The sequence below is a fragment of the Peromyscus maniculatus genome, chromosome 9, assembly GCF_049852395.1.
Source record: "Peromyscus maniculatus bairdii isolate BWxNUB_F1_BW_parent chromosome 9, HU_Pman_BW_mat_3.1, whole genome shotgun sequence".
Taxonomy (NCBI): domain Eukaryota; kingdom Metazoa; phylum Chordata; class Mammalia; order Rodentia; family Cricetidae; genus Peromyscus; species Peromyscus maniculatus.
In genome coordinates this window covers 55,712,541-55,732,891 of record NC_134860.1, presented here as the reverse complement: position 1 = coordinate 55,732,891, position 20,351 = coordinate 55,712,541, and the positions used below count along the sequence as shown (strand labels likewise).

The 20,351-nt window shown below is 43.1% G+C and overlaps 1 protein-coding gene across 10 annotated transcripts in view; it reads left to right on the top strand.

Annotated features, from left to right (window-relative positions):
- The window catches only part of Zdhhc20 (zDHHC palmitoyltransferase 20), a 67,015-nt gene that overhangs the window by 30,118 nt on the left and 16,546 nt on the right, over positions 1-20,351 (top strand). For 5 of the 10 annotated variants that reach the window (XR_001579834.3, XR_013042437.1, XM_016006902.3 and 2 more), the window contains 6 exons: positions 2,010-2,130; positions 9,906-9,975; positions 11,115-11,147; positions 11,883-12,003; positions 17,702-17,737; positions 20,002-20,134. Coding sequence is in view for 6 of the 10 variants with exons in the window: in XM_016006902.3 (XP_015862388.1) it covers positions 2,010-2,130; positions 9,906-9,975; positions 11,115-11,147; positions 11,883-12,003; positions 17,702-17,737; positions 20,002-20,134 (514 nt within the window). In the remaining 4 variants the exon portion in view is untranslated. The remainder of the gene's footprint in view (positions 1-2,009; positions 2,131-9,905; positions 9,976-11,114; positions 11,148-11,882; positions 12,004-17,701; positions 17,738-20,001; positions 20,135-20,351) is intronic. The other 5 variants (XR_006075923.2, XR_013042438.1, XM_076545096.1 and 2 more) reach the window with 1 other exon arrangement.

Genomic DNA, 20,351 nt, shown 5'->3' with positions numbered 1-20,351 from the left:
AATGAGATCTGGCGCCCTCTTCTATATACATAATAAATAAATAAATCTTAAAAAAATATATATATATATATATTTTATTATTATATTAAGAGAGAAAGGAAGAACATAAAGTTGGTAGGGAGGTAAGGAGGATCTAGGCATTTGGAAGGGGAAGAATATGATACATTATATGAAAAACTACTCTTAAGGCCCCCCCCATAAAAAAACAACGTAAAGCCAGAAACACCTCTGAAAGGAGTATCTCGTTGAGGAAAAGAAATTATAGATGAGGTGATGAGCCCTGTAATTCTGGAGAGAACAGCACAGTTGGTTGGCTTTTTAAAAATGAAAAATGATGGGGCTGGAGAAATGCTCAGCAGGTAAGAGCATGGCCTGCTCTCCAGAAGACCCGGGTTCAATTCCCAGCACCCATGACAGGCAGTGGCCCAAAAGCCTATAATTCCAGCTCCAGAGGATCCAGTACCTCTGGCCTCCGCTAACACCTACACTAACATGCATATACCCACATGCAGGCATATACCTACATGTAATTAAAAGAAAAAAATAACGAAAAGTGTGAGCGAATGACTTTTTGATCTCATTGAGGCATTTAGAAAAACAAAGCATGGGACTCCTTGCCAGGGATCTCACTATCACCGGAGCATATCAACCTTTGTCTATCCTTGTAAAAATTAAAAATTTCTCTAGAACTTAACTCTGGTTAGAGAAGCTTCTTTTTGTAGAGGATGGCAGCATTTCTGGCAGACACACAACCGCTCAAAGCCCTGAGAAGAAATGATTTGCTAGTGCTCAGCCCTAAATGGGGCATCTGAATGACTACCTCTAAGGCAGGGAGCATTGGGAGGAAAAGGTGAAAAGACAGAGTCAAGAGAGCAGGGCGGTGGTGTCACATGCCTTTATTCCCAGCACTTAGGAGGCAGAGGCAGGCAGATCTCTGAGTTCGAAGCCAGCCTGGTCTACAGAGAGAGTTCCAGGACAGCCAGGGCTCCAAAGCTACACAGAGAAACCCTGTCTCAAAAAAAAAAAAAAAAAAAAAAGAGTGGAGGAAAAGGGGTCTGGGGATAAGATGGTGGTGGCTCATGCCTTTAATCCCAGCACTTGCAGGCAGAGGCAGCCTGGTCTACAAAGTGAGTTACACAGAGAAACTCTGTCCTGTCGTTCCCCCCCCCCCCCAAAGAGAGAGAGACTCTGGCTCAGAAAATAGAAATTGATGAAAACATTGGCCTCTACACACACGCACATGTATACAGCATTAGCATATATGTGCATATACACACCATGAGCACATACATATACCACCATCTGTATAAACATGTGCAAGTGAAGAAGAAAACACTTGGCTTATTTGAATTTTGTCTGTATCATTATATAATTTTCTTTTGTTGGATGAGATACTCTGTAGCCCAGGAATTCACTCATGACAGTCCTTTCAGGCCGCCTTCCAAGTACTAGGATTACAGACATAAGCCACCATACCTAGTTGATAGTAAGTTATAAAAAAGAAAAAAGACTTGGTGTCACTAGGCAGTCATCCTACCACTAAGCCACATTCCCCAGTTCCCAGTCCCCAGTACTTTTTTACTGAAGGAAAAGATGTGTTAAACTATTTTTTATTAAGGATTTTAATTTTATCTGTAAAAGGCAAAGGTGTAAAAATAATGGAATTCCTGCCCTCTCCTGTCATTAGTAGGAAGTACTAATTTTTTTTCCAAGACAGGGTTTCTCTGTATAGCCCCAGCTGTCCTAGAACTCACTCTATAGACCAGGCTGGCCCTGAACTCACAGAGATCTGCCTGCCGCTGCCTCCTGAGTGCTGGGATTAAAGGCGTGCACCACTGCCCAGTTTAACACTTTTAATCTGTGCTGTTTTGTTAGAATGTACATAAAGTTAAGTTTTGTTTTCATGAAGCAGAGTATTTGGGGATCCTCCCCCTCTTTTAGATAAGACTTTTTCTCAGCACACTGGCTGAGAATTATAATTGAGTAGTTGTCTTTCTCTCTCTCTCTAGTTCTACTTGTCAAACTCTGAAAAAGAACGTTATGAGAAAGAGTTCAGCCAAGAAAGACAGCAAGACATTTTGAGAAGAGCCGCAAGAGACTTGCCTGTCTACACCACATCAGCTTCGAAAGGTAAGCGAAGTGGGTGAACTTGGCGGAGGAGTGTAAAGGTGTGTCTCTGGCAGGTTAGATCTGCTTGGCTGGACTGGTCCCTGAATGGCACACCAGACACACGGGTTCCTGTTTAGTGTATCTCGTGTGGTGTTTCAGATGTAAATGGATTAATTCGGTTCTTAGAGGGGTTCACTCTAATGTGAATCTGGGTTTAGTTTGTCTTGCTGCCTGTTTTCACCTAACAATTAGCCTTCTTGACTAAAGCTTTCAGGTACTGTTCCTAATTCACTATCATCTGAGAATTCTGGTTTGAATTTAGCTATTCTGTGTCCTGAATAATAATAAAAAGAAGTCAAGAATGTATGAAAATGGGAAGAAGTAAAGACAGTGGGGAAGAAATTGACCAAAATAAGACTTTGTGAGGTCGTGAACTCTCAACTGTGTGCTGGCTCATTTTATGTCAACATGGCACAAGCTAGGATCATCAGAGAGGGGGGAGCTTGGCTTGAGAAAATGTCTCCATAAGATGGGGCTGTGGGCCAGCCTGTCGAGCGTTTTCTTAATTAGTGGTTGATGGGGGAGGGCCCAGCCCATTGTGGGTGGGGCCAACCTTGGGCTGGTGGTCCTGGGTTCTATAAGAAAGCAGGCTGAGCAAGCCAGTAAGCAGCACCCCTCCATGGCCTCTGCATCAGCTCCCGCCTCCAGGTTCCTGCCCTGATTGAGTTCCTGTCCTGGCTTCCTTCAGTGATGAACACCAATGTGGAAGTGTAAGCCAAATAAACTCTTTCCTCCCCAACTTGCTTTTGGTCATGGTGTGTCATCACAGCAATAGCAACCCCAACAGGACAGTTCATTTGCCTGGTTCCACCCTGCCTGGTCCCTCTGAGACTGCTCTTCCTAAGGGTCAATTGAGACAGCAGCTTCCTCTCTTTGGGTTTATTTAACTCTTTGATAGAGAGGAGTCAGAGGTGCTGAGCTGGTCACATTGCTATAAAAAATTGTTTTAATTATAAATAATAGCATCTTAATGGTTTGAGTTCTATACATAAAAACTCACTTAAACTCACAGTAACCCATGGGGTAGATACTGTAGTCCCATGTGTACATGGGAAAGTAAGACACTGTCCTAGGATAATCTTGTCCCAATAGTGAGAACTAGCCCAAGGTGCTGTGAGACCAGTGAAAAGCATCAGAGAAGTCAGCACAGGTTGGGGGTTATTGAGGGACTTTCTGAAGGAAGCATGGGCCTGCGCAGTAGCAACATGGAATTGACTAGGGTGATGTAGCCTAAGTTGTGTAGCTTAGACTGGCCTTGGATTAGATCCCCCTGCTGTGGCCTCTGCAGGGCTCGGATGGAGTCAGGTACAGTGCAGGAGTTTGAATGTAATTATAAAGATCCACATGATTAGTCCATTTATAGCATGGTAGCAGCCTGCAGGAAAAGCCAACCGTGATGACTCAGAGTTCCTGTACTGTGACTCAGGATGGCAGTAGTTTGTCAAATTGAATCCCTAGTGACACAGGTTGAATTACTGTGATCACACAAGGCTGTATGTGAAGAAAACAGAATTTGAATCCAAGTGCTCTTAATTTCAGAACCCAGCGGGCTTCTCAGTGACGTGCACATAAAGGGGCTGCGTATAAATCTTGACCAGTCTTACATAGTGAGTTCTAGGCTAGCCACAGTTACATAATGAGGACTCTGTCTTAATAATAATAAGAAGAAGGTTTTAATTATCTGCAGTATTATGGGGGGGGATTGGGATTTCAAGATTAAAACAGGACAGTGGGTTGGAGAGATGGCTCGGGGTGAGAGGATTGCCGTGCTAGCCTGAGCCCTGAGTTTGACCCCCTGGCATCCATGTAAAAATCCCAGGGTTGCAGTGAGTGTCTGTAAGCCTGCAGGGTGGGTCAGGCACTTCCTGAGAGCCCCAGCCAAAACAGCTGGCTTCCTGCTCAGTAGATCCTGTGTCAAGACAATAGAGGACAGACTGGTCTCCACATGAGCGTGCACTATACATAAACCATACACACACACACACACACACACACACACACACACACAGACAACACATGGTAAGAGATCGAATTAGCATATTAAAGTACACGATAGTCTATTGTAAGCTGGGTGTGGTGGCACACACTGTTAATCCAGCACTCAGGAGGCAGAGCCAGGCAGATCTCTGAGTTCGAGGCCAGCCTGGTCTACAAAGTGAGTTCCAGGACAGTCAGGGCTACACAGAAACCCTCTCTCAAACAAAACAAAACAAACAACAACAACAACAACAACAAGAACAACAAGAAAAGCAAAACAAACACCATCTAATGTAGACTAAACCCTCCTGTTTTCCTTACTAGTGCTGTGGAAGTCACTTAAACAGTTGCGTTACGTCAGTAGCAGCAGAAGCCAGGGCCTGATGCTGCCAGCAGTGCCCTCTCCAGGGTTCTTTCAGAGGCTTTATGGTCAAGCCGGCACCTGTGACTTACATCAGAGTTTCGGGATGAGTCCATGTGAAGCGGAGTGGATGTTTATTAAGAAAAAGGTTTATGGGGCTTTAGGGATGGGTCAGTGATAGGTTAAGCATTCTTTCTGCTCCTGTGGAGGCCCTGACTTTGGTTCCCAGTCTCCACATCATGTGGCTCCAGGGGAAACCAGCAGCCTCTTCCAGCCACCACAGGCACCTGTGCCCACATGCACATACTCCTGTGAACACACACATACAATAATTAAAAATAAAAAATATAGATACACACTAGTGCTAGAGAGGGTTCAGGCTTTAGAAAGACTGCTGTGCACCCAAGAGTAGGTGTGGGCTTCTTGGGAAGGAGTTACTTTTCTGTGTCTGGGTTTTGAAGTTATGTTGTTAAAAACTTTTAAGAGATTAGGTAAAGGTGTTTTGGTAAACTTTTTTTTTTAAATAAATGAGAGTGTTAGGTGATTTATGAGGTACATTGTACAGATTTCAGACTGAAAAGATAAAAGCAAGCTGAGTAGTGGTGTCGCACACCTTTAATCCCAGCCCTCAGGAGGCAGAGGCAGGTGGATCTCTGTGAGTTCGAGGCCAGCCTGGTCTACAGAGTGAGTTCCAGGAAAGGTGCCAAAGCTACACAGAGAAACCCTGGAGAGAGAGAGAGAGAGAGAGAGAGAGAGAGAGAGAGAGAGAGAGAGAGAAGTTCAGAAAGCCAGAGGCACTGTACTGTACACGGCCATATGGAGATGAGAGCGTGCACTTTGACGGTGATATGGTTCGTGTAGTTGTTTGTGAGGTTTTCTTCGTTCTAGCCAGCAAGGATGAGAACCCTCTGTCCCCTGCTCCTATCCTGTCTCAGTTTCTTCATTTCACTGTGAGAATAATCATCCACTTCTGGGTCTGTAGAAATAGTAAATGAGATGAGATAGACACTTAAATGTGCATCTCAGTATATGATGAAGTTTTTAGCAAATTTCATTTCCAAAAAATGACAGCTAATTCTAAACAGTCCTTTTTATTTTATGTAGAATTTTAAACAACTGGTTTATAATAGTGGTTGTACTTCTATATATTCATGTTTTTAACGCTGGTCCATATTTTCAGTGGGTTTATGAATTCCTAAGTTTTATAAAATTTGGGCAGTGGATAGTTTTCAAAACAGCAGGGTTTTTTGTTTGTTTTGTTTTGTGTTTGTCTTTTTGACACAGGGTGTCTCTGTGTAATCCTGGCTGTCCTGGAAGTCACTGTGTAGACCAGGCTGGCTTCCAACTCAGAGGTCTATCTGCCTCTGCCTCCCGAGTGCTGGGAGTAAAGGTTTGTGTGCCACCATCTGGCTTTTTTTTTTTTTTTTTTTTAAAAACAGTCTAATTATGTAGCTCTGGCTAGCCTAGAACTCACAGAGATCCACCTCCCTCTGCCTCCTGAGTGCTGGGATTAAAGACATGTGCTACACATCTAGCTGAGATCACCCAGTTTTGAACTAATTCATGTGCCCCTAAAGCAATGTTTCTCAACCTGTGGGTTACAACCCCTTTAGGGGGTCAAATGGCCCTTTTACAGGGGTTGCCTAAGACCATCAGAAAACAGTTATTTAAATTATGATTCATAACTAGCAAAATTACAGTTATGAAGTAGCAACAAAAATAATTTTATGGTTGGGGGTCACCACACCATGAGGAATTGTATTAAAGGGTCACAGCATTAGGAAGGTTGAGAACCACTCCCCTAAAGATAAAGAACCATTGATATAAAAACTTGTCTGTTAACTAGGCCTCAGCATGGTTTCTTGCCTGTAATTCTAGTACTCAGGGTATTAAGGCAGATGGATTGAGCAAATTAAAGGCCAGCCAGTATCTTCTATATTTTTGAGACAGGGTCTTTCTATATAGCCCTGGCTGTCTTGGAACTCACTTTGTAGGCTGGGCTGACCTTGAACTTAAAGAGATTTGCCTGCCTCTGACTCAGCCTCCAAAAGAGCTAGGGTTAAAGGCAGATCTGGCTGTGTTCTGTTTCTTAACTCCACCTGAGTGTCTTATCCCTTTTCTTTCTGTATTGTCTTTTCAGTTACTACCTCCCTACCCCCTGTGGTGATACAGATTGAACTCAGGGCCTCTCAAAGGCTAGACAAGCACTCTACCACTGGGATATAGCCCCTGCCCTCAGCTGTGATTTTTAACCATGAAGCTCTGACACCACCATATTGTGATCATTCATTGTGTTTCATAGTTTTCTTCTTAACTTGGAATCAATCCTATGAAGTAACCCGCCAAGTGTTGTGCTCTGTGCCAGGGATTAGGTGGAGTTGCAGCTGTACACACAGTTTCATGTCAACATTGCCTTGGCAGCCCTACGTGCCAGGCTCGGCTGCCTGTCTTTAATAAACAAATTAAAGAGAGTTATGAAAATCAGAATATTTTCCCCTGAGGTTTATTCCATGTGTCCACATTGGGAAGAGAGACAACAAGATCTGGTAACTTTCCCAAGTCCATCTTTGGGGTCCCAACATGAGGGTAAAGTTTAAATATGAGACCAAGCAGTCCTGGTCAAGGTGTGGCTCTGCACCTCTCTACAGCTCCATCTCTCTGTAAGGTCTTCTGCCTAGTAAATCCTGGGAGACAAGTTCCTCTTCTGGCTGTCCCAAGACCTCAGCCTTCCTTCTCCCTGCAGGAGATCGCTGGAGAAATTCCCATTTCTTGGCATCCATTGTTTCAGTAGTTTGACAGCCTAAGAACAGGGCCCAAGTTGCTCTTCAGTGGATCTTCATTTCTGGCACATTTTATCAACAGAGAAGCTTCGCACTCCTGTGAATTCAGAGGGATCTGACATTTCGCCCCAGCACATCCTAGGAACCTTGAGTCAGGCTTCCTCTTTCACCTGGGTTTATGCCTTTCAATTAAGTACCTGTCCATACAAGCAAAGCCATTCTTGTGTTTCCAGTTGTAGAAGGATACTTGTACTTGAATGAGTTATTATTTGAACCTTCAAACTCATAGAAAACAGATTTCCAGCTGGGCGGTGGTGGCGTGTGCCTTTAATCCCAGCACTCAGGAAGCAGAGCCAGGCAGATCTCTGTGAGTTCGAGGCCAGCCTGGGCTACAGAGCGAGATCCAGGACAGGCAGCAAAACTACACAGAGAAACCCTGTCTTGAAAACTTTAAAAAAAAAAAAAAAAAAAGGAAACAGATTTCCATTTAAAGTCTGGTGCCATGGAAGCAGGCGACAGGTTTGCTGTGTTCACCTTTACTTCTCGAAATGGGCAGTGTGTATCATATGTAGGGACTCCCAAGTGTTCATTGAACAAATGGAAGAACACCCATCCACACCCTGCTCTTGCTGTCTTTGGCACTGTCCTTTTCTGGTTGCTCTATACAAGAAACTGAAGTTTCCTTTGATTGCAACTCTTTTTTAGCTTTATCTGCTCATTTGTTAACTACAGTTTTCTTTCTTCCTTTCTCCCTCCATCCCTCTTTTAGACAAGATTTCAATATGTAGCCCTAGAACTCGAAATGTAGATCATGCTAGCCTTGAACTCACAGTAATCCACCTGCCTCTGCCTTCCAAGTGCTGGGTTAAGTTCTTGCAACACCACATCCAACTCCAACCCATTTTCTTGTAGGGCCTGTTTGATTTCATTCCCATCCCTGTTCCTAAATGTGTGCACAGCTGTCACAGGCGGAGTGGAGGGAGGATGGAGAGGCAGGAGACATGAGGTGGTTGGCTTCTTTCTGATCCTGAGCTTGCTACCCACGTAGCCTTGGCATTAGTGGTGCCAGCTTCAGCTTGCTGTCTTTTCCTTAACGGAATATGTGTTTTGTGTGGGAAATTCTTGTTCTGCAGAATAGTGCACTATACAGACATACCATAAAGTATTTAGCCATTTCATGTATAAAATTATTCCTAGGGACTTGGCTCAGTAGTTAAGAGCACTGGCTGCTCTTCCAGAGGACCCAGGACTTCCTAGCACCCACATGGCAGCTCACAACTGTCTATAATTTGAGATCCTAGGGATCTGATGCCGTCTTCTGGACTTCAAGACTACCAGGCATGAACAAGTTGCACAGAATGTACATTCATGCAAAGCACTCATTCACAAAAAAGAGATTATTCTTTTATTATTTAAAATAGCTGTAATGAGCATTCATATTTGTTACTTTTTAAAGATTTATTTTTAACTCGGTGTAGGGGTATGTGTGTGTCTGCATGTAGATATGTATACTGGGGAAGCCAGAGGTCTGGAGCTGGAGTTATAGATGATTGTGAGCCACTTGCTATGAGTGCTGGGAAGTGAAGCATGGTCCTCTCTGGAAGAGCAAGTACAAATGTTTATAACCACTGAGCTATCTTTCCAGTCCCGGTATTTATTACTGTTCAAACAAGCCAAGCAGTTTTCTATCACTGAATCTATTCCTTCAAACTAAAGTCTTTGTTTTCCAAGGTAGTGGGGTTTTTTGTTTGCTTGCTTGTTTGCCTCTCAAATCTCATGTATCCCAGATTGGCCTCAAACTGCCAGTGTAGGTGGTAATGGCCTTGAACTCCTGATCCTTCTGCCTCAAGCCTCCCAGGTTCTGGGGTTATAGGCTCGCACCTCTGTGTCTTGTACATGCATGGTGGTCTTCAAACCTAGGGCTCTGTGCACTCTGTGAGCTACACCCTTATCCTCTAACTCTGTTTTCCCAGATGTTTGTGAGTTCGACTCCTCCCACGCTCCTTACTGCCCACTGTCGGCTGTCTAATGTGCTGTTTATTTTATCAGTTCTCTTAGTCCCTAGAACATAGAGTATGTAAGGTTCACAAAGTAGGGATTGTGTTGAGATTACCTGACACATCGTAGGCGATCAGTATCTTTTGGAGCAAGTAAATGTGAACTAGGCGACAGCAAAGCATGTATTAGAATTTTAGTTGGAAGGATGTTTTTGTTGATCCAGATGTGAATTGTCGTTGGTCTAGAGTAGGATGGCTGCAGACAGAAGGCGAATGTCTTGAAGAGTTGTGATAACCTGTTACAGACATTATGCTAGAGTCAGCCAGGCCCTGGGTGTGGGCTTCAGTGGGCCTGAGTTCTGCCTAGTTCTGCTGTTCGTCTTGGTGTTTGGCATTCTGCAAGGCACTTACTTGGGATCTGCTTTATTTAGTTTGGAAACTTCTGGGACACTACATTATGAGGCCTCTTTTCTCTTGACATTTTATTTGAGACGCTCTTTGGTGCATTTTGGTATTTTTAAATGAATCACTGTCAGTTTCCAGAGGACATTCCAAAAGTCAAGCTTAATAGATCAGTGGAGCTTGCACACCTTTGAGCGTCTTCTTCTTTCCTCTTTCCAGCTATCCGATATTGTGAAAAGTGTCAGTTGATTAAACCTGACCGGGCTCATCACTGCTCTGCGTGTGACAGGTGAGTGTTACTCAGATTTTTTCCTTTAACCCAACCCTGGAATTTGGCAACAGAGGAACATTTTACATGCTTCTTCATATTTAGCAAAACCATTTCATCCTTTTCCTATTATTTGCTATGGATATAGAACTAATGTAAATACTTAAATAAGCTAGAATATGCTAGAAGAAGACTTTGATAACCTTTTCTCTGCTCATTGAGTAGAATTTTAATTGTAAATATGCTTTTTAGACAGGTGTGGTGGCACATGCCCTTAATCCCAGCATTTGCATGGATCTCTGAGTTCGAGGCCAGCCTGGTCTACATAGTGAGTTCCAGGACAGCCAGTGCTACACAGAGAAACCTTGTCTCGAAAAACCAATATAAAGAGACTATAATGATATTTTCTTGTTTTTATTATCGATGTTGATATTAAAACCAAAAAAAGTCACTGAATTAAATTCTATCAATTGTTTTCAGTTGTCATCTGTTCTGTTTTAATCCTTGTTTTCATGTGGGAAGGTGGGATGGTAAAGGACAGATTGTTAGTTTAAAACTCTTGACTAATCCAAGCCTCTTAGACAAGCTGTAAGTTAAGTTTCTGGGTGTTGGGTTTCTCATCTTTACTGGAGATGTGTAGTCTCACTTTCTCATGTATAAAATAGGACTCTAGAGGGAGGCTGACTTGGTTTAGTTTGGGTGTTCTTATGATAAAGTTAGTAGTGGTCACCACGGGGAAGCTTGATGTGAAAGAATGGAGGAAAGCAACCATCTCAAGCCATGTGGTAGTGTCTGGTGTGTGCATTTGTAAGGATTGATACTCTAGATCTGCACATGCTCACAGTACTAGAGGTCATCTGTTTATCTCCTTAGCTGATGTCTAAGCTGGGCCTTCCAATGGACCAAGAGTCTTCCCAGACCTGAATAATAAGATGCCATTTGGTATGGTGCAGTGAGCCAGATGTGATGAACTGAGGTCACAGTGTAAGAACTGTGACTTTTGACCTGGGAAGGTGCTTAAGGAAGAGGCAGAAGTTACTTGTTGTTTCTCAGTTGTTTCTCAAAGATTTAGTTTTTAGAGGATATTTTAAGTTCAGTAAAACAATGAGAAATTAGAGTCGGGATTTTTCTATATGAATTTTCTTATGCTTGCTTCCTAGATGTGTTCTTAAGATGGATCATCACTGTCCATGGTATGTATGAAAAATATGTATGAAAAACAGTGGAGATTGCCTAAGTCAAGGGGTTGGGGGTTGGATGTTAGAAGCAGGAAACTGAGAATTATTTTCTTTAGTAATCCTTTTTTTTTCTGTTGGTGCTGGTGTTTAAATCCAGGGTCCCTACACATTCTAAGCATGTGCTCTCTATGACTAAAACCATGTACCTTGCTCCAGTATTCCTATTTTTGAGCTCAATTAAATTACTAATACATACATACATAAATACACACACACACACACACACATATATACATATATATATGTAGATATGGACATTTTTATTTTTTCCTTTAAAAATATTTTCTGATAAATACTCCAGATGGTGATATGTTAAAAATTAACATTAGAGTTGCAAAAATCTATATAACATTAATTGAAAACATCCATAGTTAAGATTCTGTTTGTTTTCTACTTCTCACTGGACCTATTTCCAAGTCATGATGATATAAGCTCTCTGATCCCTTTTTCCCCCTTTTGACCCCAAGTCACACATTAATTTACTATCTTAACCATCTCTGTAAGCTCAGCAATGTCTGCTGTATTCCCATTCTGGTACAGCACCGGATTTTCAGCTCTTACAGAGCTGAGCTGTTTGATGAGACACTCCCTACACCCCTCTCCCACCAGCCCCGAGACCCTGTTTTGCTTTCTGTTTCTGTATATTGTGATTTGTCTTGTTTTACAATGTTACTTTCTGTATTCTTCTAGGGTGAATAACTGTGTGGGGTTTACTAATTACAAATTCTTCATGCTGTTCTTGCTGTATTCCCTACTATATTGCCTTTTTGTGGCTGCAACAGTTTTAGAGTATTTTATAAAATTTTGGACGGTAAGTCTTTTTTCTGTCTTAAACACATATAAAAGATGTTCAAAGATGTGTATTTGAAAAGAACTTCCTCATGCTTTTTTAAAGTAGATCTGATTAGCTTTTATAATGGCTCAGACAGGACTACACTCTCCTCCATAGGTTGCATGTGTACTTGTAAGTAAGCATGTAGTACACAGGCCCTGAGGACTGGGGCGCTGTTGGAAGAGCTGCTCTGAAGAGTGAGTGCTTCCGCTTGCCTTGATGAGACTCGCTGCCGCTTTGCAGTCAGACTGATGTCTTAGCCCAGACAAGCCCTGCTTCCTGTCTGCATACACTCTTTGCAGAATTTAAAAAAAAAAAGATTTATTTTTATTTTCTGAACATGGATGTTTTGCCATGTACCATAGTGTGCCTGGTTCCTGCGGAGACCAGAAGATGGTGTCCGGTCCCCGGGAACTAGAGTTACAGAAGATTGTGAGCCGACATGACATGTGGGTGCTGGGCATTGAACCTGAGTCCTCTGGAAGAGCAGCCAGTCCTCTTAACAGCTGAGGTGTCTCTCCAGCCCCCATCTTTTCAGATTTTTTTTTTTAAAAACAACAAATAGTTAAAAATAGTCAAATGTTTTTATCAACAGGGGACCAAAGTATGGTTTCCCTGAGAGGAAGTCGTGTAGAAACAAGCAGCTCAGGGTGACAGATGACTGGGGCGTGACCTCTGAGCTGAAGTACGTGTGAGGAGCAGGCTCATGACGGTGCATATAGTATGTGGTGGGTGTCCAAGGGGAAATGACCATCCAGTATGTCCTGGCTCCTCTGGCAGCACTCACTGCTGCACGCGAGAGCCGTCAGGGAACATGCTTGCTCCCATTTTCCTGGGGATGTTGGCCACCATATACAGATGCTCATCTATTCAGAATACATAATCAAGTTGAAACCTTTTTAATGTGGAAGTGTATAACTTGAAGGGAAAATAACTACCCAAAATATGGAAAGAACGCCATCTTAGAAGTGCTGTGGAGAACTGCTGTTTTTCATCGTAATGTTTTCACAGTGTTTGATTTTTATATGTGCATGTTCTGTTGATATAATTTAGAAATAACTTTAAAATATATTGAAACTATCCCTTCATTAAAGTCTCTAACTGTCTGGGTATTATTCTTCTCTAGTCTTCCCCTCCAGTGTCACCGTGAGTCCCATTAAATGTGGGTTCAGTCGTGACTGTCACATTGCTGAACCTAATACCCAGGCCTCAGTTGATAATTGTCACTGAGCCATCATAAAAGTGGACATGTTTCACATCTGCTTCCTGTTCCCTTTCCACTGTTTTTCATTCCTTATCTGCTGTAATGAGAACAAAGTCTACAGCAGTCCATTGATTGCCAGGCTAGAATAATGACGTCATCCCCGGGTCCTTGTTCGTCCTGTCATTTTACCTAGATACAGAATCACAGTGATCCCAAAGGAAAGGGCAGGGGCTTTCTTTGCTTATATATTTGCTGTAATCTAAACTCAATGAAGGCAAGACATTTTGTCTTTTTCATTAGCAGAGCATCTAGGGTGGTACCTGGCCCACGATATAGTAAGTATTTAGTAAATGTCTGCTGAATGGTAAAATAACCAAAGTGACGTTAGCTTAGATTGCTCTTTCATTTGTGAACTTTGGAGTAATACTGCACAGAATTGGCAGATTAAATTAATGTAAACATGTGGTATATAAAAAGCACCCAGTAGATGTCTGTCTGTTCCTCTGTGTTTGAGACAGGGTCTTAAATTAACCAGTCTAGTCTAGGACTCACTGTGTAGGCCAAGCTCATGGCAGTCCTCCTGCCTCAGCCTTTTGTGACGTCATTGTCTGTGTCAAACCATTCCTGTCGTAACCATGTCTGTCTCCTGGTGCCTTGTTCTATTCTCCTTTCTTACGGCAGTGCCCATTGCCTTAGGAACCGGTCCCTAACTTCACTCTGCGTGTGCGAGACTCTTGACTAACCATTACCAGGAGCCACTGTGCAGCCGCGGTCCAGTACTCCGCTGACCGAGATAGATTTGTCTGTAGAGCCCAGCCTCGGCCACACAGGAGAGCAAAGTTTCCAAGTGGAAAGGCAGCCGCAGTGCCCGGGCCCAGCATGCTTGTCTTCAGGGCGCTGGCCCTTGCTGCTGTCTTTCCGTGACGCTGACTGAGACTTTCCTTTCCCGTCTAGTTTGTATCTTCTAAACAGGTTTGGTTGTCGTCGACGTTTTCTGTGTGTGTGTGTGTGTGTTTTTTTTTTTTTAAGATTTATTTATTTATTATGTATACAGTATTCTGCCTGCATGTGTCCCTGCAGGCCAGAAGAGGGCACCAGATCTCATCACAGATGGTTGTGAGCCACCATGTGGTTGCTGGGAATTGAACTCAGGACCTCCGGAAGAGCAGTCAGTGCTCTTAACCACTGAGCCATCTCTCCAGCCCCCGTTTTCTGTGTTTTTAACCAACTCTTTTTCATGTTCCTGACTACTGTCTGGTATACGGCTGTACAAATGGTCACACATTGTCTTCTGACACTGTTACTGTCTCCATTTTCTCTTTTAAATTGTGGTTTGGAGGAGGAGATAATTGTGGTATAAAAATAAGTCCACATTTACTCTTTTTAACACCTGGAAAAATGTTTAAAGAGTGTGTGTTTTGTTCTCCAGGTCTGGGGAGGCCACAGAGCTAGAGCCCCTTGTGACTGAGAATTACTCAGGCCCCAGAGAGAGCAGACACAGTGTAAGGAAGACTCAGTGAGGTCAAGAGCTGCAGGTGTCTAAGACAGGAGAAACTGCTTTAGGATTAGCCAGTTTGAATCATCCCAGTGGATTCTGGGATGACTAGAGCCATGCTGCTTCCTTGTGGGGGTGGTACCCGGATGGCAGGCTTGGAGGCTCTGGGTTGGTTAGCATATGAAAATTGCTCTCCTAGAAGGGAGTGCTTTTCTGCGTACTGGCGAACTTGGGAGGGGTATTACCTCCCCAAGTCAGTGAAGCCCCAAGGTCCCAAGGTGTTTACACGGGAATGTAGGGAACCATAGTTTTGTCCAGAGGGTTGTGACTGCAGTTATCAGAGTGACAACTGAGATCGGAGAAGTTGGGTAGCTGCCCAGGGTCATGTGTTTCATAGTATAGAGAACTAGAACTAGAACTAAAGTCAGACCTGGCTATCCCAGGGTTCAGGTACTTTCCAAGGTCACTTGTTACTTAACAGCTGTGTACAGCGCTGAGTAACAGAGCACAGTTATTTCCAGGAAATACCTTTGTATTTTATGAAGCATTGTAACTTGGGGGACTGGAGAGATGATGGCTCATTGGTTTAGATCACCTGTTGCCCTTGCAGAGGACCCAGGTTTGATTCCCAATATCTACATGCTGGCTTACGACCATTTATAGTCATGTATACGGTATATATGTACACAAAAACCCACTTGTATAAAATAAAATCCTTAAAAATGTATGATTTTAAACTTGCTGCATGTTGGGCATGGTGGTGCACACCTTAATCCCAATACTCAGGAAGCAGAGGCAGGTGAATCTCTGAGTCTGAAAGTCTGTCCAGAGTTTCAGGACAGATGGAACTACGTAGTGAGGCCTAGTCTCAAAAAGCAAAACAAAATAAAAACAAACAAAAAGCTAAATAAAGTTTCTGCTCAGTGATAGTGTGAGCTTAAGGGCCATGGTCCCTCAGCAGCATCAGCTGGGAGATGCAGCCCAGCACAACCCACTATCCTGAGAAGGTGCCTACTTACGCACTTCCACAGAAATGGGCTTTAGTGTCGACAAGTCAGAGTTAGTGAGTTTATTGAGTAGAAACAAGATACAGTACATGCTTCAGAGCAGCGGTTCTGAACCTGGGATGGCGATCCCTTTCATAGGGGTCACATATCAGATGTTTACATTACACTTCGGAACAGTAGCAAAATTAGTTATGAAGTAGCAATGAAATAATCTTATGGTTGGGGTCACCACAACATGAGGAGCTGTATTAAAAGGTCCCAGCGTTAGGAAGGTGGAGAACCGCTGCTCTAGAGTTAGTGCTGGCGTGCAGAGGAAGAGGTGCAGGAAAGGGCAGTGCACTCTCCAGTCACATTGAAGATACCCTTTAGTGATTATGTGTATGGTTTTGTGGCTAAGTTACATTGTTTGGAAGATGTAATCTACAAGATTTAAAGTTGAACAAAGTTGCCAGGCATAGTGGTGCACACCTTTAATCCCAGTACTTGGGAGGAAGAGGCAGGTGGATCGCAATGAGTCTGAGGCCAGCCTGGTCTACAGAGAGAGTTCCAGGACAGCCAGGGCTACACAGGGAAACCCTGTCTTAAAAAGAAATAAAAAAGATGAAACAAAGTTAAAAAAAGAGTTTAATTAGTAAAGCAAAACAAAACTGAACTAGTTTTATTTATTTCTCTTATTTTAAAGAATATGCTTTCCTGAGTTTGAGGCCAGCCTGGTCTCCATAGCAAGTTCTAGTCAATGCTACACAGTAAGACCCTGCCTCTGAAGCCAAACTGAAATTTGAAAGTGGTTTTTTAGGTGTATGTTTTTAGACTTAGGGCTGACAGGAGAGTGCTAAAACACTTCAATTCAAGGTCACAAACCTTGTGTCCTAAATATACATAGTTTCTAACATCTTTGTTTGAGATGTCTTTAGAAAGACAAGCATTGTCTGCAGGTAGCGTTGATGTTATTAGTTGTATTAAGTTTCTGCACTCTCAGCCAGTAGGAGATGCAGAGTGGACTCCAGGGTTAGGCAGCTGGTTTACCCTCACATATCTGGGATGCTTGAAATGGAGTAGATTGTATATTAAAGTGAGTGGACAAGATGGGCCCTACTATGAGTGGAAAATGTGAACCAAGACAGAAGGGAATTGATGGGTGTCTGGGGAAACAGCACTTAAGCCAGACTGTCAAGGCCTGTAGGCATTCCTGGAGTTTTTGTGCTATACAAAACTGTCCTGGCTGTCCTGGAACTCACTCTGTAGACCAGGCTGGCCTTGAACTTAGAGATCTGTCTGTCTGTCTGTCTCTCAAAAGCTGGGATTAAAGATGTGCACCACCATCACCCAGCTCCAAGGGGATTTTTATAGCTAGATTAGACTAAGAAGGATACTAAGGGGAAGCCCGGGATCCCGGTAGGGCTAAGTAACAAAGGGACTTGAGAGATCTCTAGTGTTAGAAGATGTCTATGTCTCTGTCTGTCTGTTGTCTGTCTGTCTTCAGTAAAATGGGAACAAAAGGGTGAAATGAGGTGACTCGTAAAAGGTTCTGACTGCTGAGCTGAGACTGAGGCAGAGTCAGCACAGTGTGGTGTCAGAGGTTACCATTGTTTCCCCGATGAAACAGGTAGTCGCAGTGAGGTGCTGAGTCGTCAGGTCTCATTTCTGCAACTACTAACCAACCGGAAGGTTAAAGGATTGCAGATGTTCATGCCGAAGGGTTTATTTTGTTCTTTTAGACACAAGTGTCTTGTGTAGGGATGGGAAAGTGCATGTTTAGAGGGTCTCTGAGATGTGCTTGAAGAGAGAAATGGTTTTGCCTGTTATGTTTAGGGTTGTGTTTTTTTTTAAAAAAACTTTTTGGAAAAATGTAGACCATTAGAGGACAGCTTCTTATATTCCTTCCAAGTGCACATAACTGATAAAGCCTAGTTTTCAGGATAACTTTGTATAAAAGTTGTTTTCTTAATGTATTGTCTCTGTTTGCACAAGCTTTGCCGCAGGAAATCTACAGAGAATTGCCCGAAGGTAAAAACACATCATTGCCATGACATTCTCATCATCTCTTTATAGAGTGAATGTATGTAATTCATATTTCTTTACAAGTTGGCAAGATGGAATAGTCACTGTGTTTCAAAAGTACAGTGGTCACTCTGAGGGAAAAAATAAATATTGGAATAATGCAGGGCTAGTGGCGAAATGTTCAGTGGTAAAGTTCTAGAGTCCCTAGGTCCACTCTCCAACACACACACACACACACACACACACACACACACACACACACACACACACACACGCTAGCAGCCTTTCAGTTAGTCTGTCAAAGCCTGTGTGTAGTGTGTGGGATTATATGTGTGTGGTGTATGCACATGAGTGTGGGTGTTCACAGATGTAGGAGGCCATAGCAGGATGTTGGGTGTCTTCCTCTGCCACATCACCTTAGTGCCTGAAGACAGGGCCTCTCGCTGGCCAGCAAGCTTTCCTGCTCTGCCTAGCTCCACCCCTTACAGGGATATGTAGCCATTCCCACTGTTAATGTGAGTGCTGGAGATTTCAACTCGGGCCTTTGGGCTTCCAGAGCAAATGCCTTTATCCACTAAGCCGTCTTCCTAACCCCTGTGAAACTCTTTTTGTTTTAAATTTAAAAACTTAAATTATAGTTGTATGTCTGACACACGCGCATGCATGCATTCAGGCACACGAGGAGGTGAGAGGTTAATCTGGAAGCCAGTTCTCCTTCTACCGTGGCTTCTAGGGATGGAACTCGGGTTGTTGGGCTTGAGCAACAAGCACTGTTGTCCCTCTGAGCCACCTTGCTGGGCCTTTGGTTAGAAACTTAAAAAAAAATGGGGGGGTGCGCACGCGCGCGCGCGTGCACACACACACGTACGTGTGTGCTCATGCATGCTCTCGCTCTCGTGTGTTCGCACAGAGGCATCAGATCCCCTTGAGCTGGAGTTGTAAGTAGTTGTGAGCCACCTGAGGTGCTGTTCTTAAACAAGGATCTCTCCAGTCTGTTGTGTGCGGGTCCCCACCTCCTTTGAGACGGAGTCTTTCTGTGTAATCCTGGCCGTTCTGGAACTCACTCTGTAGACGCAGCTGCCTCCCAAGTGCTGGGATTAAAGGTGCACGTCACCACGCCTGGCCCATTAAACGTTTTTTTAAATTCAATAGGGCAGCCTGTTCTGGAAAACTAGGAGACTTGGCTGTATAGTTTTTGAGACAGTCTCATATGATTCAAGATGACTGCAGCTTACTGTGCAGTCAGAGATGACCTTGAACTCCTGATTCTCCTGCCACCACTTTGAGTCCTGAAGTTATGAGATGTACTACCATGCTCAGTTTTTAGTAATGCTAGAGACTGAACCTAGAACTTCATGCATACTAGGCAAGCATTTTTCTGACTGAACTATATCCCCAGCCCGTTCCGGGTTTTATTTTAAGAGCAAGTATTTAAAGGCTTCCCCCTATTAATAGCCATATTTCTGTAAGAAGGAATGACAGAAACTGTTCATTCTTTAATACCTTACGGCATCTTTTATCAAATGGCAGTTGCTTACACAGATTTCTAAGGAAAAGAAACAAGGATGAGGAGGTGGGCATCAGCATCTGAGGACATGGATACCTTGGAGGAAAGATGCGCCGAAGTAAAAGTGAACTACATCACATTCCACTTGTTTGTAGAGCCCGTGTAGTTAAGTGGCTGTTTTTATACAAATGGAAGTGCCCTTGTTCCTCTGGATGTTGAGGAAAATCTGAATACATACATAAGGTATGAAAGGAAATTGCTAGGGAGAATAGTCCACCTTTTCATTTTATGGCTGAATTGCTGAGATTGTTAGATGTTTAAGGAAAACTTTTAAAAAATGTTTGTATTATTTATTATTCTCTCATGTGTATGGGTGAGTGTGTGTTTGCATTTATATCTGTGCACCACATGCATGGCTGGGACCCACAAGTCAGAAGAAGGTATTGGATCCCATAGGACTGGAGTTGCAGACAGTGGTAGGCTGCCTTGTGGGTACTGGGAAGAACAGTCAGTGCTCTTAACCCTTGAGCCATCTCTCCAGCTCATAAGGACAGTTTTTAAATGACTTGGGACTGTTTATGGGTTCAGCCTGCTGTGAGATTGTGGCTTCAGAATACATGGTCTCATTTAGTTCATTACTCTTCATATATGACTTTTTTTCTTTTGTTTTCGGTGGATTCAATCTTTAGGAAGAACCAGATTACAAGTTGCATTTTAGAGGTTGAATATCCTCACAATTAACCTTTCTTTCTTCTTTCCTCAGAACGAGCTGAGAGAGTCACGTGCAAAATTCCACGTCCTTTTCCTTTTCTTTGTGTCTGCGATGTTCTTCGTGAGTGTGCTCTCACTGTTTAGCTACCATTGCTGGCTAGTTGGGAAAAACAGAACAACAATAGGTAAATGAGTCTAAGTCTCTTCAAGATGACCACAGATGAACAGGAATGTGTAGAAAGACTGCGGGAGGCAGTGAAGAGATGAGGAAGTAATTGTGTATTTAAACTGCACTGTTGGATACAGTGGGTGTGTAAGATAGACTCCTGTTGAAGAGGATTGTGGGAGTGATTATGTGTAGGAGGATTTGAGTCATGTATTATATAGCAAAATTTATAGTTT